This window comes from Chiroxiphia lanceolata, chromosome 21, assembly GCF_009829145.1.
Source record: "Chiroxiphia lanceolata isolate bChiLan1 chromosome 21, bChiLan1.pri, whole genome shotgun sequence".
NCBI classification, from domain to species: Eukaryota; Metazoa; Chordata; class Aves; order Passeriformes; family Pipridae; genus Chiroxiphia; species Chiroxiphia lanceolata.
The window spans coordinates 6241201-6263259 of record NC_045657.1 but is presented as its reverse complement, the minus strand read 5'-3'; the positions used below and the strand labels follow the sequence as shown (position 1 = coordinate 6263259).

At 50.5% G+C, this 22059-nt stretch overlaps 2 protein-coding genes across 2 annotated transcripts in view; both read left to right on the top strand.

Moving 5' to 3' along the window:
- Nucleotides 1–18329, top strand: part of FAM102A (family with sequence similarity 102 member A) — a 37896-nt gene extending 19567 nt beyond the window's left edge. Inside the window, exons 3-12 of the mRNA XM_032708428.1 lie at nucleotides 1571–1691; nucleotides 2015–2044; nucleotides 5576–5692; nucleotides 6181–6227; nucleotides 8796–8947; nucleotides 10080–10184; nucleotides 10451–10640; nucleotides 10830–10951; nucleotides 12078–12147; nucleotides 13057–18329. Coding sequence (XP_032564319.1) covers nucleotides 1571–1691; nucleotides 2015–2044; nucleotides 5576–5692; nucleotides 6181–6227; nucleotides 8796–8947; nucleotides 10080–10184; nucleotides 10451–10640; nucleotides 10830–10951; nucleotides 12078–12147; nucleotides 13057–13102 — 1000 coding nt within the window. The 3' untranslated portion in view covers nucleotides 13103–18329. The remainder of the gene's footprint in view (nucleotides 1–1570; nucleotides 1692–2014; nucleotides 2045–5575; nucleotides 5693–6180; nucleotides 6228–8795; nucleotides 8948–10079; nucleotides 10185–10450; nucleotides 10641–10829; nucleotides 10952–12077; nucleotides 12148–13056) is intronic.
- A 1030-nt stretch (nucleotides 18330–19359) lies between these two features.
- DPM2 (dolichyl-phosphate mannosyltransferase subunit 2, regulatory) lies at nucleotides 19360–22038 on the top strand. Its single transcript, XM_032708274.1, has 4 exons — nucleotides 19360–19445; nucleotides 19949–20038; nucleotides 20820–20922; nucleotides 21204–22038. Exons 1-4 carry the CDS (start codon nucleotides 19443–19445, stop codon nucleotides 21260–21262), a joined length of 255 nt encoding a protein of 84 aa, XP_032564165.1. The 5' UTR covers nucleotides 19360–19442; the 3' UTR covers nucleotides 21263–22038.
- The last annotated feature ends 21 nt before the right edge of the window (nucleotides 22039–22059 follow it).

The following is a 22059-nucleotide window of genomic DNA, read 5'->3' as shown; positions in this document are numbered from 1 at the left end:
GAACCAGATCTCATCTTGAATTAATCCCAGATTCAAAGGTATTTTTGGCACTTAGATGTCTCGCTTTTCACTGACTTCAATAGCAAGCCTGAGTTCTGTCTGGAAGGGGTTTAAGTTCTCTGCCTTGAAAGAATTGCTGCCTTCTGTTTTCTCTTGTTTTAAACAGGGATGATCAGCCTTTATCTGCATTACAGAGGATTACAGGTTTCAGTTATTTGTCAGCAATTCCTTTTCTGTTCTCTGTGTCTTGGCCAGCAGATTCAGTCCCACAATGTCTCAGAGGACCAGCAGGGACCTTCTGGCTTGGGATCCAGTCCCTGGATTTGTCCTGTTGGGCTCAGCTCGAGGCTGCAGAAGGGCTGCTTGGGCTACAGCTTCTGCCCCTTCCCTCCCAGGAGGAGAGTTGAGGCACTACCAAGGCTGATCGTTCTCCCCTTTGCCACCAATCCCTTTGGCCTGCACCGTGCCCGGGTCAGATGCTGGGAAGCCTCCCTTTCCCTGCGAAAGCAAACAGTTTATCAGGTGCCCTTGCCCCTTAGTCCTGTGCTAGGAGGAGAGATAAGAGCGAGATGCAAACTTGCTTGCTCACAGCCGTCAGCAGTGCCTTCCCTTCCTCCCCCGGCCTCATTACCCTGAGAACTGACCTGGCTGAGGGCCAAGCTCCGAACCATAAATGGATCAGGTCCTGCAGAGGCTCAGTGGGCAAACCAGAGCTCTGTGGAAGGACCCACACGCCTTGTTTCTGGGCTCCTTTTGAAAGGTGAAATCCAGCTTCCCCTGAGGGCTCTGCAGCAGCCAGAGCTGTACCTGAAGCAATTCCTGTGCTCAGAAAGGCATCTTCTCTTCCTCCTGCAGGCTCAGGCAGGAGCCATGTGCTTCTCCACTCGCCCTGGAGATTAGGATAGGCTGATCAGAAGCTGTGCAAGCAAAACCACCTCCTCCCTGGCAGAAACTGCTTTACATCTGAACCCCCCACATGATTTGAAGTGCAGTGTTCGCTTGGCATGGCCCTGTCTGCCTGAACCCAGGAGCATTTGCACATGTGTTTTTGTCCTCCTTCGAGCTGGCTGTCCTCACTGGCTTCCTCCCAGCATGAGAAGCAGGGAAGGACAAACCATCCAGGACACACAGCACGTTCACTGTGCAGAGGCTGTACAAACAGACATGCTGGAGGAAGATAAGCTTGTGAACCTTCAGCCCAGTTGGGTTACAGAGATTGGCTCCATCCACTCTGGACGGTGAATGAGCTAAACCGGCTAAGCAGGAAATGTCAGAGAGCTCGTGAGAGTTTTAAAGGCAAATTCTGCTGATGAGATGATTAGTCTGCCTGTAACCTAGGTGGATTTTACCTTTATTGACTAGTGAAAAGCTTAATGGTAACGTAACACCCTTGTCTGGCGCCGTTTCGGGTGGTGTGGACCAAGCTGTGTCGCACAGGATCTTTACAGGCCAGGATGCCAGCCATTAAAAAAGGTACTTAATAGTCAAGACTGATTTGGCTTTGTACTTTTATTTGAAGAATGTTTTTGTTATTTGTTTGTTTTTGGGTTTTTTTTTTTCATTCTCACAGAGAGGAAGTTCAGGAAAACTGTGTCCGCTGGAAAAAGAAATTCACCTTTGTGTGTAAAATGAGTGCCAACCCCGCCACAGGGCTCCTGGACCCCTGCATCTGCCGAGTATCTGTCCGTAAGGTGAGCATCCAGCTTCTGCTCCTGGCAGGTAGTACCACCAGTGCACTGGTGTTGGTTACTGGGTGCTTTCTGTCAGCAAGAAAAATTGCATGGACTGTGGTGGGAAGGAAGGATTGTTTGGGCCAGGATGTGCTGGAATGGAGCCTCTCTGTCCAGCAAGGGTACTTGATGGAGGGCGGGAGCAACCGGGGTCGTGGTAGCTCTTGAGAGACAGAGATTTGTGAATCCTGAGAGCAGATTCCAGGATTGAGTTATGTCTTTCCCCCTGTTTCCCCAGCACATATAATAGCAGCTTTTCCTGTTTGTTTTGTCTCCCATTATAGGAACTGAAGGGCGGAAAAACCTACTCAAAGGTAAGAGCACAGAAAGGGCAAATGTGGCAGAGTGATGATGGCCTTGTCTCCTGTTAGTCCTTGACACCCATTAGAAACCAGTGGCTGCTGAGTGAAGCAATCTGGAGAGATGTTCATTAGTTCTGAGTTTAAGCCTGAGTTAAGAGAGAGTTCCCAAAAAAATCCCTTCTAGGACAGGATCCAGATTGCACTGGATGTGGATTTGGGGGGTTGGGAAGATGATCTGCATGTCCTCAGACTTTGGGGAAGTTCTGAGTCAGATGTGAACTCTCTGGCTTCTGGCAGCGTCTCCCTAATAAAGAAACACAGACTCCAGTTCTGTTCTCCAGAACACAGCAGCCAGCTGGGGCTGGGGCAGGCACCTCACTGCCTTGTGAGTGCAGGCAGAAACCTACAGCAGGAATCACTGCCTTCCAAAGCACAGGAGATGCTGAGGCAAAAACCAAACGGATGAGCAGGGATCTTAGTTTTGGTTTGTTTCCTCCTCATTTTCTTGCTTCTGCTATGGAACAGACAATGGGCCACCCCCTTCTCCGCCTTATGCTGGATCAAGAGACAATGTTGGCTTAGAAGCTGAGCTCACACAGTGCCCGAAATCATGTTTGTTTGAAAATGAGTCACTGCTGCTGGTTTCTAATAAACAGATGCTCAGGTCACGCACAGCCCTTTAAGAATTTCTTCTCATCAATATCCTTTCTGAGACCATGGAGGCAACTGGTTGTGAAGGGTGCACTCCACTCCTGTGAACTGCTGTGCTGTGTGAGACAGGGCAGTGTGGCTGCCCACACCGTTCCTTTTTCATTGCTAATTAGGACATGGTCTCTAGGGCCATCAGTTTCTCTTTCACTGAATTCACGCTGTGGGGAGGTTATTAATTCTGCAGGGCTGCCTGTCCAGGGAGAGCAGCAGAGCTGGAGGAAGAGACATGCCTCTGAGACACAGTAAATCCATCAGTCTGTGCCTCCCGCAGCGTCCATCCTCAAGCTTTCCACACTGTTTGGAAATGCAGAATTAAAGGAAGCCTGAAGGCATGTTTCCATGGTGGAATTAACCTGGACTCTTATTCAGGCCATGTTCTAACCTACTTCCTTTTTACTCAGTTGTGTTTAGTGGCATTTAAAAGAGACCTCCTTGCTCCAGCCCAGAATTGGAGACCAAATCTCATGTGCTTTTCATCTCTTGTGCTGGTGTCTTGCTTGGTCTTCTGTGAAGAAAATCTTCTCCTAAAAGATGATCCAAGCATTTCAGCAGCTTAGGCACAAGGGATGTCACACCAAACAGGGTGATTGCAGTCATGCCCTATGGACCAGGCTTATTCCAGACAAACCCTCATGACAGGACTGACTGATCTGGGCTTCCCAGTGTTTCTAGCAGAAGTCTGTGGTGTATGTCCACGCAACTACTTTTTAAACCAAAATAAGTCCACACCTTTTCGAACCATCTTAATTCAGCTGAAAACTCCTCGAATCGTGGCAGCGGATGTAGAGGATAATGCAACTTGTGAATGCCCTCTGTAGGGGCTGAGAGTGATGGAGCTGTTTGTGCTCCAGGCAGAGTTTCCACTGACTTGCACACCTTTGGGTTTGACGTGAATGTCACCTCGGTGTCAGGGGTTATGGAGCGGAAGACAACAGGAAGGACTGATAAAGCGGAAACTCTTTCCTCTGAGCTGGAAGAAACACTATCAGCTGGCTGGAAAACTGAGGAAACTATTCTGAAAGGTTATATCTGAAAACATCCTTTTGTTAAGGGATCTTTCCTCTATATACTGGGAGTCTGCTTCCTGAAAAAGCTTCTGACCTCAGCACACCGTGTGGGTCGCTGGAGGGTTCTCCCACACTCTGACGTCGATCTTCTTCAAGAAGTTAGTGCTGTGGTGGCAGAAAAAGGAACTGGGTTTGGGCCACTCCTGTTGTTCTCCTAGTGTGGTTGTTCTGTGTCTTTGTCACAGTGATGGATTGCAGCTCCTTCTGTTGCTTTCTCCTGTCCTGTTTATCTCCAAGAGATAAAAATTTGCTGTTTTTTCCCTTATCGGTGAATAATTAGAAAGCAGCATAGCCCTTGGCTAGAAGAGACAGAGGAATTTCTAGGGCAAGGGCTGGAGAAACACCTGCATTAAGGGAATTGTTAAGAAGGGAGAAGAGAGGGAGCAAAGGATATATTTTTCCTTCCTTTTTTTGCTGATGAAAGGTCCCCTCTCTATCCCACATCTTTTTTTCGTTTGCCATCAGGAGTTCCCTTTTGCGAATGGGGTGGAGGAAGCAGCTATGCTAATGTTGGTGCTGTTTCCCCCTGAATCATATATCTTGAGCAGACTGTGGTTTAGACTTTTGATTTGGAGCCGTGGGAGCCAGGGTTCCTGTGGCAGTGGCTGTGGTTTGTGCTGACTCCCTATCAGCTTCCACAGTTGACAGAGCACCACATTTCCATAGGATGGTGCTACTGTTGGGGCTCCCCGTTCGGTTGTGTCATCCAGCTGTCAACACTGGGGCAGGAGGAATGTTCTGCAGTGCTTGGAATGACCTGCTACTGCTCCACCTGTGCTCTGTGTTCTCCTGGGAGCTGATCTGGATGCTGAAGTGACGCAAACTCTCCGTGCTTGGATCGTTTGTCCAAACATGGAGTACAGCATCTCTTCCTGGTCAGATTAGATGAGACACAACTGACTTGTATTCCTAAAGCTCTGCATAAAAGAAGCTGTAACTTTTTTTTTTTTTTGAAACACTCTGTTACTACACCAGGAATTAGGGCAGGAAAACAAAGGTGCTCTTCATTGTGTTTGTGTTTACTCTGGAGGTGTCAGTGCCCTCTTTGAATTTACCTGCAGTCTTCAACCTTCTGTCACCTTCCCTGTTTGCTTCCCCATTGTTAGAGGAGGTTTAGAGAGCTCACAAGTAAATCTCTCCAAATATTTTTCTTCCCTTCTGCCTGTCAAACATCCCCCTTGCTGGTTAAGCCTTAGCAGCATTGAGGAAACTTTGCTCCAGCCCAGCAGCTGCCTCTGAGGGGTGAGGCACATGCACTGCTCCATGGCTGCGGGCTTCCAGCTCCCTGTGCCGAAATCTCAGTTGTTTTTTTCAGGATGGTGTCACTTTCCTCTGTAACAATATCCTTTCATCTCCTGGTTCACATGCTCCACTGCATTCTGGGATGGCCCAATACAAAGAGTGCCTTATTATGTTTGTGTATGTGTGATTCTGTTTTTTCCACATCATTGACCTAGTGCCTTCCATGTCCTTGGTTATGCAATGGCTGCAGGCTGGTTAACACTGTCCTGGCCAGCACCACCACTGTCTGCCCTTCCTCCACAGAGGTTTGGCTTCCTGAAGGCCTCCCAGTGTCTGTCTGACTTGGGATTAGGAATGTGACCCTGCCCATCCTCAAGAACAGGGGATCTTCACAGCCACCACTCCTGTTTCTGCCCTTGCTCACAGATGCTCTCTCTTTTTTTGGTCTGTGTGACACCATGTATCCCTTTATTGAGTAACCTTTGTTCTCTCCGGTTCCCCTCCATTGTTTTCTTGGCTGCAGCTGGGCTTTGCTGATCTAAACCTGGCAGAATTTGCAGGCTCTGGATCCACTGTCCGTTGCTGCTTGCTGGAAGGATATGATACTAAGAACACCCGACAGGACAACTCCATCCTAAAGGTACAGCAGCTGCTACTGCCACAGCTGAAATGCTATGACTGAATTCGGGGAAGATCACAACCAGAGTGCAGTGCCAGACCTCAGAGAAGGTCCTGTTAGTGTGCAGAGACAGGATTTTGCTTTTATGCTGCTAGACTGATTTGGGAAGCTTCCCATTATCAGAGTTGCCCTTTGATAATTTGGCATCGATTTGGCCAAGCGATGACCCTTAACAACGTTCTCTGTCATCAAAGAAACCAGGAACGGGAGGGAGGGAGGAGATTCTGAGTGCATTGTCAGGGTGGCCAGGCTGGTGTCCTGCTGAGCCACTTGGAAGTTACTGATGCCAGGGATTTCGGGCAGGAAGGGAAATACCTTGCCAAATCCCTGAAGCTGATTTCCTTTGGAAAGGAGCTAGATCTTGCTAATCTTTACACCCAGCCCTTGACCCCGTGGCTGTTGTGAAGTGAGGAACACTGCTAACGATGTTCCTTGTGTCCCCTCTCCAGGTCACCATCGGAATGTCGCTGCTCTCGGGGGATCCCTGCTTCAAAACGTGAGTCTCTGGGCAGACCAGGGCACCCGTTCCTTTTGCAGTTCTCTGCTGGAGACTAAAACTGATGTAGAGGAGGAAAACTAATGCCCTTGATATTGGGAAGAACAGGGAAAAGCTTAAAAGCGTTTGAATCAGCCAGAAAAGCGTTATCCAGCCTGTGCTGTCGATTGGTTTTGTTCTCTGCTCTGGCTTTCCCAGTTTGATTATTGCTGTGCACAGTGTTTTCCCTGCTAGCGTGAGTTTAGGTTGTGGAAACCAGTAGATGCTGATGACAAACTTCATGTTTTGCTGAAGGGTAGAATTTCTCATGGCTCTGGGGTTGGTTTCACTGACCTCCAAGAGGACAAAGGTCACTGAAGAAAACAGCCTTGGAAATGGACATGCTTCAGCACATATCATGCGGGATAAAGATCTCAGATTGAAACAGCAACAAAAATACTGCAAGGCTGAAACATTTTAATTTTTTTTTTGTTTTGTTTTGTTTTTTCTAAAGGGTTCGCAGTTTGTATTAGCAGAGAAATTGCAGTCCTGTGGGGCTTTTTGTGCTAGGAAAGAATAAATACAGTTAAGATGTGAAGCGGTTTTGCTGCTTAAAGAATTGTTGGTGAATCAACTAACAAATATCCTGGCAGAATCTCCTCTTACACTGCAGTGTGGTGTCACAGGGCTCTGCAGTCCAAGCCCTGCTGTGGTGTGCTGGAAGGTGTGTGACTGCACACAGCAGGGCTGCCACGTGCCCACGGAAATATTTGGGTTTGACTCCCAGCAGTACAAGAGAAGAAAGCTTTACCTGGAGGCCATCACTTGCAGCAGTGGTCTCCTGGGCTAAAAAGTCTAATTTTAGGAGCTAGCTTGAAGTGTTTATAAATTAGCTTGCATTTGTGTTATAAAATGCTGCATAATTTTTGGTAGGTTTGTTTTGTGAATGGCTTTTCGTGGTGCTGCAGCGTTTCCTGAGACCTTCAAGCCCCAAATCAATGTCATCTGATTCTGAAGAATTTCTGCTTCAGAAGGAAGCGTAACAAAGAAGTTTTTGATATCTTAAACCATAATTTTATAGCAGTAACAGATGTTTTAAATCTCGGGTACTAGGATGTCTGGAAATAATATGTCTGACAAAAATACCTGTTGTTCCTTTGCTATGGAAGCAAGTCCTACTGTTAGAGTGCCTGAAAATTATACAGAATTGGATATAAATATCCATTTAATGTAAGTAGGTTGTCTGAAAGTCAAACCTCCTAATTTTCTTAAAGGATTTTTGCAGTCACTGCCACTTTCTCCTTATATGTTGATGATGTGCAAATGTCTAAAAATGGAAGCTTTGCATGTGGAATAGTCCTTGATCAGTAGAGCTTCTGGTAAATGGCACTCATTAGGGGGATAGGAAGGAATTAAAACTGTGCTGGGAAATCATTTCCAAGCACTGACTTTCTGCAGGGGTGGATGAACCTTCTCCTTCTGGGGGGGTCACCGAGGGGGGCAGAACAGGCTGAGCAGGAACACTTTGCTTACATAAGGCTGTAAAAGGCTCACAAACCTGTGAAGCAAAGTCTCCAAAGCACCTGTGTGCATGTAAATCACTGATAACGTGATTAGGGAGGTTTTTTCCTGATGAAGGCACGTGGGTTTCCTGGAACCCTCACAGCCATTTGGCTGCCCACATAAAATATTCTCAGTGCTTTATTCTCTCTCCCAAAACACTGCAAAGGTCCTCTCATGTAGCGTCTTTCTTCAGAGCTTCAAGTGAGACAAATAAAAGTTTTTATTTCTCACTCCTCACTTAAAAACCATAATATGATCCATTAGTTACAGTTCAGACTTCAGGCTACAGGGAGGTTAGGGCTCCAACAGGAAAATTCACTTTGCCACGCTGCACATGCTGTGGCTTCCACCCAAAAACACTTCTGGAGGAAGGGAGGGGGCTCCAGGCACTCATAGCTCTGCCCTGCAGCCAGCATTTACAAAGGGATGTTGGGAGCACACAGAATAACCAGAAAAATAATTTTGACAGCTGGAAAAACACTTTAGTCTCACTGAAAAGTAGTTTAATCATCAGTTAAAGAAGGGAAAGGTTATTTGATTGTTGTAAAAGTGCTCTCATAGGGGGATGGGGTTGCTGGGATAAAAGGTTTCGTTTTGGCCATTGAGTGAGAAAGGTGTAACAGAAAGGGAGCTGGAATTGACAGTGATACAACAGCAAACTGGTTCCTGTTTGTGAAGCCAACTGGCCACTGGACACGTGCTGGGGGGGAAAGGGCAGCTCTGGTTGGTGTTCTGGAGCACAGTGCAAGCTCAGAGCCTGTTGTCCTGCATAAATGATTCAATGGTCCCTCTTTGCCTTAATTTACCTCGGAAACTTGCTTTTTCTTGTTAATGCAATCCAGATGCAGTACAAGGTAGGGAAGACCTGAGTCTGGAATCTAGGAAAACAAAACCCAACACCCCACTGAGCTGCTGGTCAGAGGGCTGCCAGCTTCCCCCTGCCGGGAAGGGTGGGATAGATAGAGTTGGGGGTGATTCCCCAGTCCTTGCCTGGCACTCTGTAACCTCCTTCCCTTCTGATTACAGGCCTCCTTCCACCGCCAAATCCATCACCATACCAGGACAGGACTCTACCCTGCAGCTGACCTGCAAGGGAGAGGGAACCACAAGCAGCAGCAGTTCCTCCACCATCGGCTCCCTGCGCCAGACCAAGCCAAGAACTGCCATTCTCAGCTCGGGTATGAATGCCCATCCTGGAGCCACGCAACGTTTGGCTGTGTCTGGACGCTCCTTTGTTTTTTCCCAGCAGTTGCAAGCACAGAAACTCTTTAATTTTTTATGTTTTCCCATCCTCAACCCCATTGCTCATTAAGAAAAATTGAGAAAAACAAAACCATCTAACTGTAAGTGAGGAGAGAAAGGATGAGTCTTTGCCATATGCATATTCCTGTTAGAGGAGATAAAACTATTTGTTACTGCTGGGGATTTAATAATTCATGCATTGCACTCATCCCTGCTTTCCACTGTGTTCAATGACACTCAACATTGTTCCCCACTCAGCTGTTCTGTTGCTCAGACTTATCTTCTAGAAAAGTTCCTCTGAAGGTTTTAGAGGTTGGTTTGAGGTCTAATGGCCTTGTTCCAGCTGCTGATGCAGTTCTTTGGCTTCTGTATGAGCCTGTTTTCAAGGACACTGCATTTTCACTGCCTTTTTTTTCCTTCCCAGCACATTCCAAATGTGCAGGCACATACACTGCACCAAAATAGCACTTGAGTCTCATCACCTCAGTGACTGAGCACAGAGTGCAAGTGCTGTTCTTAAAAAGCTGGCTAATGTGTTACATTTGTGCACTTCTGGATAAGCTTCCTGCAGGAGACAAGCAGGGGTCATAGCAGAGGGGCAGAAGTTACACTGAGGTTTCTGTATCAAATTCAGAGGTGATTTAAATGGTATAGGCTCTCTCACAAGTAATAGAGGGGGGAAAGGCAGTAACAGAAACACCCAAACAGAGGTTGTAACACTTCACTGCCAGTGGCCATCTGATGCTTTCTTGGTCTTAATGTTTTTACCAAGGGATAGCTTCAGATGCTACCTGTCCTTCTAGAGGCTACAAGTCCCCAGAGATGTTTGTAAGTTGAGGTGCTGGATACTAGAATTTGTGATAAACTTGACAGAGAAGCTCATTGTGGTCTTCCCTACTCCCCAGGTGTTTCTAAGCTCTGTGCCAGCCTGGACAGCAGGGCTCTGCCAGCAGAGCTGTCCTTTCCTTGATCTGGCATCCCAAGATCAGGTTCCAGTCCAAGCTGATCAGGGCACAGCGTTCTGGCTTGGTTATGGTGTAAGCAGAGTGTCCTGTTGTTCCTTGGCAGGTGTCCCAGAAGAACCGGATCAGAACCTGTCCAGCCCGGAGGAAGTTTTCCACTCGGGGCACTCGCGGAACTCGAGCTACGCCAGCCAGCAGTCCAAGATCTCTGGTAAGCATTGATTCACACAGCTCTGCCAGCACTGGCCACATCCGTTTTCTTTCCTGTGATGAATCCCTGTGAGAGTGATTTGCAGCCATCTCTCACCCTGCTCCGTAATACCAGTCTCCTGCTTAGTCTCTGCAGACGAGCTCACGGATTTGTGTCTAGACATCTGTGTGCAGGAGTAGAAACGCTGGTGTGAAGCTGCCCTGCCTGTTAACTGTGCTGCCAGGAAGGGGGGGAAGGTGTGGACTGTGATCACGCTGTGTTTGCAGGTTACAGCACGGAGCACTCCCGCTCCTCCAGCATGTCCGACCTGACCCACCGCCGGAACACGTCCACCAGCAGCAGCGCGTCCGGAGGGCTCAGCATGACCGTGGAGTGTCCTGAGGGAGAGCGGGACCACAAACTAGAGAAGCCACCTCGCCCCCCCAGACCGGCCCTTCTGCTGGACAGACCCTCCCGGTGAGTAACTGCAGAGCAAAGACCCTTCTCTGGGAAGGAGAGACAGAACCTACTCCTTGACTTTCGTGCAGCGGTAGATCGGATTGTAGCCACTGAGGAGGAGACTATTGCCAAGAGAAGCAGGACTGCATATGAAAATATGTGTCTTGAAAAGCTGAGTAAGTTTGCCATGTGTTTCCTCTCCCCCAGGAGGAAAAAGGATTCAGTGGAGAGTCACCCAACCCGAGTGGATGACACCAGGATCGATGCTGATGATATAGTGGAGAAAATAATGCAGAGTCAGGACTTCACAGATGTCAGCAATACTGAAGGTGAGAGGGGGATCTCAGAGGGGATGTCTGGGCTGTTCCTTTAGCAAGGCTGACAAGGGTTTACAGTCAGCTCTGATCTGCCAGGGGCTCCCTTCCCCTTTTGACAGCTATTTGCTTTCAGTGCTTGCTGGGTGTTTCTGTGGTAGATAAACCATGTGGGTTTGAGAGCTGCACATCCATTCACAAATAGCACTTGCTGCTGTTCCACACGTGACAGCAGAGGTTGAACAGGAGCTCAAACATGCAGGGGGAGAGAGGAAAAATACTGATTCTCAGTGCAGTGGAAATCAGTTACATCAGCTGTCTGCACTGCTCTAGTGGCCTCTGTCCAGGGTCAGCCCAAGGGTATTTATTAAAATAGGAGAGCACAACTGGAGGGGAAACAGCACATCTCTGCAAAAGATGGGAATAACTATGGGTTATAGTGTGCTGGTGACCAGGTCTGGCTGAGAACTTAAGAAGGGGTTTTATCCTTTATAGTCATAGCATCCATTAAGAGAAAACTAATAAAATAACTGCATTTGTTTTCATTTTTCAGTTTAGCATAGAAATCAGTCTTTTTCATCTGATTTTTTTTATCTGAGGTTTTTTGTTAGGTTTTAAACTTGAGCCTAGCTTGTTGTATGTGCTTCTTTAGCTTACCATTAGTTACCTTAAATCGTTGCATATGGTAACATCATGTGGGAATTTACACCTCACTCAGCATGAGTTAAAACTAGACTGAATACAGCTGCCTCTTGCCAGCAGAACAGGCTGAGTGTCTTCTCCAGTGAGCCTACAAAAGCATCATGAAGCCCCACATCTCATCTGTTCAGATGTACTTAAACTGACCAAGAACTTGCATCAATGGAATTGCCTTAAAAGAAGCAGCTGGAGGAGTATCACTGAATTAATTTCTCTGCCTTTACTCTTCCAAAGCTTCGTGTTATGGAGGTTCCCTTTCAGAGCAAGGAGGGGAGATCCCAGGGGTTCCATTGCTGTGGGAACACCACCAGAAAGTGTGCACGTGTATCCACAGAAACACACTTGTTCTGTGCTGACCACTGTGCAGTGTGTCTGGGAGGGGAGCACCTGGCAGGGTTGGTAGCTCTGGATTTTAATGTCTGTGTTGCTTTTCTCTCTGCAGACAGTAACCTGAGGTTGTTTGTGAGCAGAGATGGAACAACTACGCTGAGTGGAATTCAGCTGGGAAACAGGTAAGCTTCCCAAAAGCCTGGCAGACAGAGGGTCTCCGGGGGGATTGGGGAGCTCTCTGTACCCAGGAAATTTCCACCTTTTGCTGCAGGAGAGATTTCTAAATATCATGTGCTACATGGTGGCTTTATTCCCACATTAACACCCCTGAGATCCCTTTGGAGGCAGGCTACAGCTGCCCTGGAGTATGAATGTGGTTCTCAGCAGGAGCTCAGAGGGATAATGGCATTCTAATTGTTAGACCCAGGAACACAAGTAAGGAGTGAAAGGACAAAATGGTAGAGGCTGGTTCCCGTTTGCTCCTGAAGGAGGGAGCTTTGCCTCCTGCTGGCCTGCAGCAAAACTGCGGCAACAGCCTGGCTTATTGTCCCTTGTCCCTGCCTCTTATTGTCCCTTTTCCCTGCCTCCTCCATAATCGTGGAGGGCTTGTCCTCTCATGAAAGACTCCTGAAGCAATAAAACTTTTTCTTGCCACAATAGCTCTTAGTACAATGCCTCGACCAGTTGCCTTTGAGCCTTTATTGCACCTTTTGAGTCGAACAAAAAAAAAAAAGGCAATAATGTTAATACAAAGATGTGTCGAGTTGGTGGCAGAACTGGGAGCGCAGCAAAGCCAGGAATGCAGGCTCTTTGTGCAGGATGGGATACTCCCCCCTTTCCTCTGTCCTTTGGAAGGGTTCATGTGTTACACCCAGCTCTCTCCAGCTCTCTAGTCTTGGCTTGCCACGTCTCTGTCTGCTCGGTGTTACGAGGGCTGACTTCCAGCCAGGCTGACTCGTGATTTGCAGTGTTTTGTGTGGGGTTAGAGGACGGTGTTTGTGAGCGGAGAGCTCTGAATCAGAACTTGCTTGCTCCAAGTGACTGTGGAAAATAACCTGCCTCCCTCCTCTTCTCCCCCTCTGCCTCCCCAGGGTCTCGTCTGGAGTTTACGAGCCAGTGGTGATTGAAACCCACTAAATGTGAAGAACAGGGTAGAGCTGCTGGACACAGGCCCCCTACCCAGTCCGCTGCCACATGGATGCCAACCTTTACCTCTCTTCATGCAGCATTCCAGAAGGGATTTCTCCATGCCCCTCCCCATACATTTGCACTGCAGAACTACTCCAAGACCACTCCAGAACATGCACTTTCCCTGCATTGGCATTGTCCTTCTCTGCTTCCTGGTCCTTCCAGTGCCTGCCTTCCCCCTGTTCCTGCTGAGATGCAAGGTGTCTGTGGGGCTTATCCTTGGGCTAGTCCTGGAGGATGTTGCTCATGTGCATCCCTCACTCCACCCATTCACTTGCAGCAGGGAACTTCTCAGCTTCTGTCTCCCCAAAACATTGGGTTATACCACTGTGAACTCTTCAAACCACTGGGGGAGGGGGAAGCCATTCTAACCAAACCCAGAGCTGCTCGTTGGGGGCACGGTGACATGGCCACTTGCAGGATGCTTTATTCCATTGACTCTGCAAGGGAACATCACCTCCCAAGGCAATGGTTTTACTGAACAAGGTATGCTGTGGTGTACACCTCACCTTCCTACCCTCACATCCCCGAACATCATTTTCTCATAGGAAATATTTCCCAAAAGTGCATTTCAGAAAAATTCCGCAATCCAGCTGGGAGTTGGTGAACGGTTAAATGCGAGTGCTCGTCACACCACTGACTGCAGTAGCCCTTCCACTGCTGGGCATGGAAGGGAGTGGTCATCAACTAGCATTAGCAGGAGCACTTTAGAGATTACAAATTTTACCTGGAGGAGGCTTCTACTCGCTATTCCAGGAGCATAATCCATGTTTGCTGGACTGATTCAGCAAATAGTACTGTTGGAGCTTGGAATACAAAGCCTCTCTTTTTTTTGTTTTTTTGGCTCAGGAAGGGAACTGCCCTTCTTGGACTGTGAAAAGAATATGGTTCTCTGACAGCCCTCCCCTGGGCCAGAGCAGGGTGCAGTTGACTGCAGTGATCTCTCTGTTGTGGTGGTGATGTCGATTGCCTCTCTTGGTCTGGGCCAGTAAGGGGTTTGGTGTTGGTTGGCTTTTCTTGCCCTGTCAGCAGAGATCTGTGTCTGAGCTGGTTCCTTCTGGGGCTAGGGAGAAGCCACTGTCTCTGCCTTCAAGGGTAGAATGGGTGTTTGCTGCTGCATTAGCCACAGCAGCTGTTCTTACCTGCTCCGTGGCGAGTGAACTCTTCTGACAAGGCTTCAAACTGTTCTCTGGTTGATCTTTCAATTGCTCTTCTTTGGGTTTGGTTTCTGCAGTTGTTCAACACTTTAGCTGCCTCTTTTCCTTGCAGTGTGTGGCTGAGATGTCTCTCCCTTTCAGCTCCCACTTGGAGATCCTCCTGGCAGCCGAATTGCCGGCGAGGATCCGCGCAGCCTCCGCCGTGGGCCGGCAGCAGGCTGTGCTTGCAGCCCTTCCTGTACAGAGCCTCTCAGCTGATAAGCTATTTCTGTGTAGTGCCCATTCCTCTTTTGCCAGTGTACTGTGGTAGCACTCGACAGCCGTGCCCTCGGAGCAATTCCACGCTCCTGGGCTTGGCTTGGGATGTGCCCTCCTCTGACACACACACGTGTGTGTGTGTGTGTGCACAGCTACAGACACACACTCGTCCTGCTCAGCAAGGAAAGACTTGTAACTGAGCACGTTGTCGTTCAAATTCTTAGTTGTTTTAAAGCCTTTTTTTTTTTTTTTTTCTTAAAGGAGAAAAAAAAAACGAAAAAGGATTAATTGTGGTCTCTGTGGTCAGAACGCATGCAGATGAGCTACTGGAAAAGGGAATTTGGCAGAATGAGAAACAAGGAATGAAAGGGCCTTGATTTATCTTTTTTTTTTTTTTTCACCCTTCTAGTTAAGGATGCTGCATGGGGAGTGCATGGGTGCTCAGCAGTGTGGCAAGGCTATACAGCTGCTTAGTCTGTTTTGATAGTTTCTCTCTTCAAGTTAAGAGGTTTCTTTCTGTATTTGGTCAGACCACATATAGGATATGCATCTTTTTCACCCTTTCCCTTCAAAGGGAAGTTAATTTGGACTAGGGTAAGAAGAGGGCACAGCCAACACCTTGGTTTGCTTTAATGTAGGGGAAGAAGTGTTGAATCTTGAGTCTGTTTAGAACAAAAGCTCTTTCACACTTCCTGGTGTTTTTTAGTGGTGAGCCCTTCTTCATTCAGCCTGGGTAGGTTTGGCACTTGCCAGCAGGCTGCTGAGCATCCTGCCCTGTTCCTGGGGTGCTGCGTGTCTGCAGGAAGGAGAGAACTGCTTGCTTTTCTCTCTCCCTGGGGCTCTGCCAGAAAGCCAGGCCTGGCCTGACCCTCTGCTCAGGTCAGGGTGAGGGCAGAAGGAGGCTCAGACAGCAGTGGGTGTTCCTGCCCTGTCTGTGGATGGCTGTGCAGAGCTGAGGGTCAGCACAGAGCCCCTGCTCCTCCCCAGGGGCCAGCAAAGCCCCTCAGGGAAATCAGATCCAACTGGGACTTGAAAGGAGCAAACATAAGCCAGGAAAGAGGCCAAAACACAGCTCACTTCTGCTGCTTTGCTTCTGTTCCCATGAAAAACAATGGCAGTCACTGTCAGAGCAGTTGGGATCCCAGGGCATTCTTCTGGCCTCCACTGGCAAGAATCAGCTGCTCCAAGACGCTGGCAGCTCGGCATGTCACGAAATCCCCAGTGAGGCAGAGGGAGGAATCTCTTCCCAGCAAAGCAAGAGAAGAAGCAGTTGAGCTTTTTGGAAAGCTGGTCTCATCTCCCCAGGCTGGCAGAGGCATAACCTGCTCCATCGCATCCCTGTGGCCAACCTGGGGCACGTCTTTGGCTTCTCTTCCCCTGGCTTGGCACATCACTGCTTGCATTTTTGATGGCTGTGTCTCATAGGATATCTCTTCCTTGTCTCTGTGTTATTATTGACTCCACAGATCCTGGTCTTTATGTGGCTTTTTAGCTCTCCTACCCCTGATTCTGGATGAGAAAGCAGTCCTGGTCATCCAGCCTGACGAGGGCTGGAGCACCCAGAGCAGACCCCGAGGGAGGAAGAGCAGTCTGTTCCTATTTCTAGATCCCACGCAGTGCTCCTGCTGCATGAGCAATGCCCGGTGGTCCCTGGCTGGCCATGGGCATCCAAGGTGGTGGTGGCCATGGGGTCACTGGTCCCACACACTCTCCTCTGCCTCGGGAAGCTGCGTCTCGTGAGCACTTTTTTCCTTCTGGCATCAGTGCCGCCTGTTCCTTGTTGGACTTTGAACATTTAAGAAGTGAATCAGTTTCCAGACCCAAACCGCTGGCTAGTTTCCTTTGGGTTTTTCTCTTTTTTTTTTTTTTTTTGTTGTGAAGTTTATGGAATTTTTTTTTATATAAACCCAGCAGGCTGGTGGTTTTTTTGACTGCATTATTGTTTCACTGATATTTTATTTCAGGGGGGCTGGGGGGGGGGGTGTGTTCTTCCCCACATTGTTCCCCTTCTCAGGGGATTCAGAGGTGGCTTAAACAAGTAAAAGGACCTTATTGGCAAGACTCTGCATCCCCTGGGTCTCTGATGCTGATGAGCAGGGCTGCTCATGCCTGGCTGGCTCTGGAGGGCAGAGCTGGCTCTCTGCTCCAGTCTGGGGGGCCAGGCAAAATGTGTGGGCTCTGCTCTCCCAGTTTCTGGACCTTTAGCTGGTGGAAGCCCGTTGCAAAGTGTTAGGAAATTCAATGTAACTTTTTTACTAACTTTTCTTTCTTTAAAACCGGTATAAAACTGAGTGAATGTCCAAAAGAATAGGCTTAGCCGTGACTTGGTGAAGGAGATGGGTTTCAGTTGGAAATTGTGATTGGAAAAAGGGGGAGAAGGATGTTGCTCCTCCATCATCTCCTGTATGGTCAGCACCTTAAGCAGGGGCCTCATGCTGTCCTGACCCTCAGAGTGATGGGCAGCAGGCGTGTGATTTCTCCCTCCCCCCTCATTGCCACATCACTTCGTCCCCTGCAGAAAGTTAACGAGCCCTTTTAAACGTTTGCTTCAGTTTTTAGAGGGTTCCAAACCAGGCCGAGACCTGAAGAAATAGGTATTTCATTCTCATCTGAATAGGAGGGGTTGACTTTTTTTTTTTTTTTAATTTATTTTGTCGTTGCTGTTTTCTTTTTAAACCGGTGGCAGTGCAGCTGGGCTCTGCACTGCTGCTGGGATCCTCTGGGAAAACCTCACTCCAGGTACGCTAGAGCACCTCGGATAAACCCCCTCCTGGAGAGGGGCCCCCTCCCCTCCTCACTGCCTTACCTGGGGGCTGCAGACCCCCCTCTGCCCCTCCTGCCCCATCCCTGCTGCCCCACCTGGTCTCTAGCTGAGTTCTTGCTCTGGTGACTGAGCCCTGTGGACAAGGCCAGTCCCCAGGGACAGGATCCTACAAACACTGCCTGGTCGCAGCTGTTTGTCCTTCGAAAAGCCACTTCCTCGCTGTGTGGGGGGGTTGATGAGTGCAGAATTCCCCCCCACTCCCCTCCTGAGAGCTGTGTTCATCAGCCCCCCCCACCCCATGCCATCCGAGCCCACTGCCCTCCACAGTCGCCCCCACCCCGTGGGGGACGTGGAAACCTGGGAAATGAAAAGGAATTTGGGTGAAGCTCCGAGCGAGAGGTGCGGCTGAGCCTCGTGACCTGCCTCAAACACAAGGAGTTTGAGAGAGCCCATATTTTTGTGGGGGGAGGGGGGGGGGAAAAGAAGAGGGAGATGGTGTTTTATTTTCTTGAAAGTGAATTGAGCTCGGTGACCTTCGGCTGAGGCGCGCACTCAATTTGTATCAGATTCTATAAGAGAGATGGCTGATATTTTTGGAAAGGGAATGGGTCTATGCAAACTTCCAAAATTGCTTGAAAAGATAGTTTAACATTTTTTTTACTTTGAAATCTAAAGATGAATCTAACTTTTTTCTTAAAGCAGAAGTGCGTTTAGAAAGAGAAGCTACTTCCACTGCTCTATTTTGATGATGATTCTTGGAAAGTTTGGGCTGGAGGGAATGACTATTTTTCACCATTTTTATCTTGTTCCTCTAGTTTTTTTGTTTCTTTTTTTCTAACGGAATGCTGTGCCGTCTTTGATTCAACAGATCGTGTTTGTATTTTCTGTATCTGGTTCCTAACGTAGAGAAATAACAAATATATGAGGAAATCAATATAATGTCAAATGTTGTTATGGTTTTGGGGGAAAAAAAAAAATAAAGGTTTTTGGTACTTCACACTGATTGTCCTTGCTCTGTTTCTTGTTTTTAAATGCATTTAAATGTCTGCTGAGGAAGCAGGAGGTTGAGAAGGGCGTGCTGGGGCTTGGAATAGGATTTGGCTTTGCCTTCTAGGATTGCTTTGGCAGCTGGGAGCAGAGATCCCTGCCAGCCCTTCTCTGCAGATGGAGAGGGGAGCTGGCAGCACAGCTCTAGTCCCGTGGAAGCAGCAATCTCAGGGAAAGGTGACCTGGCCGAGTTGCCAGCAAGTGTCCCTTGTTCCTGAATGCCGTATCCCAGCCAGGTTCTGTTCGATCTCCCCTGTCCTGCTCTGCTCCCAGGCTGGCCCGGGGGAAGGAACCACAGCCCCGCAGGCTCCAGGAAACGGAGTGGAGTTCTCTGGGTTCTCGTGGCTTGTGCCAGAGCAGCCCCTCTGCCACCACGGGCTGGCCATCCCCCTAAAGGAGGGCGAGCCAACTTCAGTGCCCAGATACTGCTGATGTTGGACAAGGCTAGAGGGGACCAGGGCCCCTGCCAGGAAAGGCTTTGCCTTTTGCACCTGCCCAAACCCTCAGCTGCACCTTTTGAGTCCCGAGCAGGGTCTTCCCCTTTCCCTCGTTTCGGGTAGGGAAGGCAGCCGATCCCATCCCTTCTGTCCCTTGGGGGCTGCGTTTCGCTTTTCCCTGCGGGTGTGTTTGGAGGAACGGCCGGGGCGCAGGGTGTCAGTGTCCCCCGGGATGCACCCTGTTCACGAAGGGGGCTCATCCCCTGGCACCGGGAGCTCGGAGCTGTGGAAGGGATCTGAGTCGCGCAGGAGGGACAGGGAAGGCGGGAGCGCTGCCGGCCCATCAGGCGTTACCCCCCTGCCAGGCTCGGGGCGGGCAGAGCCCCCAGCGCGGCACCGAGCCCGAATAATCCCTGAATTCCCTGGATTTGGGGGCGTTCCCTGGATTTGGGGGGTGATGGAGGCGGGGGCGGGGCCTCCCACACGCCCCGCCCAGCGCCGCGCGCCCCCAGCCGCACCCGCTGATTGGTCGCCGCCGGGCGTGGGACGGGCGGGGCTGTCGGACCGCGCGCTGATTGGTGGGCGCTCCGGAAGGGGCGGTGCCGGCAGGGAGCGGCCGGGGCGCCATGGTGAGTGCGGGCAGGGCCGCGGCGGCGCGAGGGGGGACCGGCACCCCGGGGCTCCTCCGCCCGCACCCGGGGCTCCTCCCGCGCCCACACCCTCCCTGCTCGGCGCGGGACCACGGGAGGCTTGAGCTGATTCGCGGCCGGGAGCCCGCGCGGGGTCCCCATGGCTGCCGCCCCCGCGGAGAGCCCGGGCCCGGCCGCCTCCCGAGGCCGGCGGGGTCGGTGCTTGGGTGGCCCGGGACGGGGATGCGGGATGTGAGCTGGCTTGGGAGACTCCCAGTTACAGGGGCCAGGCGGCCCCTGCAGCCCCCGCTAGGTTGTCCCACCGCAGCGGCCTCGGACCCACGGTGTCCCATCCCCTGGATGTCCCATCCCCTCGGTGTCCCGGTCGCAGGTTGTCCCGGCCCCGAGGTGTCCCGGCCCCCCGGTGACATAACAAAGGTCGGCGGCTCCTGCACAGGCGCTGCCGTGCCGATCCCACTCTAACTCCCTCTCTCCCGTCGCAGGCCACAGCGACGGACCAGCTGGTTGGGTTTGGCTTGGTCGCCTTCAGCCTCGTCCTGTTTGTTTACTACACCCTCTGGATCATCGTGCTGGTACGGGTCTCCTCTGGACTTTATAACACGGTCACTCCACACTCAGGTGGTTCCCTGGCCTGGAGCCGTGTCAGTGCTCCTGGCAGTCCTGGAGCCATGTCGGTGTTCCTGGCAGTCCTGGAGCCATGTCGGTGTTCCTGGCAGTCCTGGAGCCATGTCGGTGTTCCTGGCAGTCCTGGAGCCGTGTCGGTGTTCCTGGCAGTCCTGGAGCCGTGTCGGTGTTCCTGGCAGTCCTGGAGCCGTGTCAGTGCTCCTGGCAGTCCTGGAGCCATGTCGGTGTTCCTGGCAGTCCTGGAACCCTGTCGGTGCTCCCAGCAGTCCTGGAGCTGCTCCCGGCAGTCCCGGAGCTGTAGATGCGTTCACTGCTATGTGGGAATCCTCACACTGCTCTCTAGTGTCCAGAGCCTTCCACTGATGGATCCTGGCGGGATCACCACGGAGCAGAGCCATTGTCAGCTGTTCCCTTCTGCAGGGCAGAGGGACGGGGGATTTGCTGTGCTCTGCATCAGCAGCTGTGCCCATCCCGAACCCCCGGGGCCGTGGGACCCCCTGTGCCAGCTCCGATAGCCCTGCCTCGTTGTCCTCTGAACACCAAAGCCTTTGCTGCCCGCCCACTGCAGCCCCTACAGCGCTGACAGAGCCACGTGTGGGTTGGGACACTCTGTTTTTAGCCACCTCACACTGATATTTCCGTCCTGCTCCCAAACTCTCGAGGTTGCAGGTGCTGGGGGCGTACCCTGGTGTTGTGCCCACCTGCTGACTGCCCTCTCTGTCCCTGCAGCCCTTCATTGACAGCAACCATGGGATCCACCAGTACTTCCTGCCCCGTGAATACGCAGTTATCATCCCCGTGGTGGCTGGGCTGCTGCTGGTGCTATTTATAGGTGAGAGTTATTTCTGTTCTAATTAGAAACTTCTAAATTAGGAAGAGAGAAGAGGGTTGCTTGGGGCTTAGCTAATGTGTGACACTCGTGACACTCTGGCTGCTGCCACAGCTTAGCCTGGCACAAGGACTCAGGGGTGTGTTTGTGTGTGACTTTGGCTGTTTGAACCTCTGGACAGTGGAATTTTCTTGCTCTCTCAGCTGAGGCTCTGTTTCTCACTACCAGAAGTGCCTGGAACTACAAGTTTTCTGACTGAATCTGTTCTCTCTCTCTCATGGCAGGTGTTTTTATAATGATCGTGATGTGGAAGAGCAGGAAAGCTGCCAAGAAATCGGACTGAAGGCCCAGCTGAGATGAGGAGAAGGTGCCCACCCTGTGGCATCGTAGCCAGGAAAAGACTTTTCCTGCAGCTCTGGGCAGACCCCTCCTCCAGGGCACCCAAGCTGCTCCCACGTTCCTTCCAGCAGAGACTAAACCACCTGTAGTTTACAACTTACTGACCAAAGGGAAGCAGGACTCATCCAAAGCTCATCAAGAGAGGGACCAGAGCCCTGCTGAGGGACCTGCTCCACAGTTGGGGCTGCCCTGCCCAGCCTCTGGACACTCCTTCCCCTCTGCTCTGGCCCTGCCCAGTAGTTTGTTCCTTCTCGGATTTTTTAAACGTTTACATACAGTTCGTGGGGGTTTTTGGATTCAAATTTGAGAGGAAAGAAATGAGACTTTGGGCTTGGGAAGGGCACGTTTGCATTCTCCATTTGCTTCTGGCAGGGCTAATCATGGTGCTGGGGGCTCTTGCCTTTCAGAAGAGGGACCCCCGTGAGGCCGGGTGTGCAGAGGATGCAGGGACAGCACTGCCCTGTGCATCCCCTCCTGCAGTCACCTGGCTGAGAGGGTGGCAAGGAGATGTCCTGGATCACAGGGAATTGTTTGGGTGTAGTTCCCATCACAGCTATCAGTGCTGGCTGTGTTCCTGCCCTGGACAAGGCTCCATATGGGGATGGGGATGAGCAGGCAGGTATGGTGGCACCATCCTTCCCCCGTGTGATTTCCTCCCCTGGCAGCTCCTCTGGACCACAGCGAGCAGGATCACCCTCAATAAAGGTCTGCAAGGTCTTAGTCCCTGTCCTCTGCCCGTGC

Coding starts and splice junctions, on each gene's coding strand:
- DPM2 (XM_032708274.1), top strand. Junction 20,039..20,819: donor CCCTCTGGATCATCGTGCTG/GTACGGGTCTCC, acceptor CTGTCCCTGCAG/CCCTTCATTGACAGCAACCA. Junction 20,923..21,203: donor GCTGCTGGTGCTATTTATAG/GTGAGAGTTATT, acceptor CTCTCATGGCAG/GTGTTTTTATAATGATCGTG.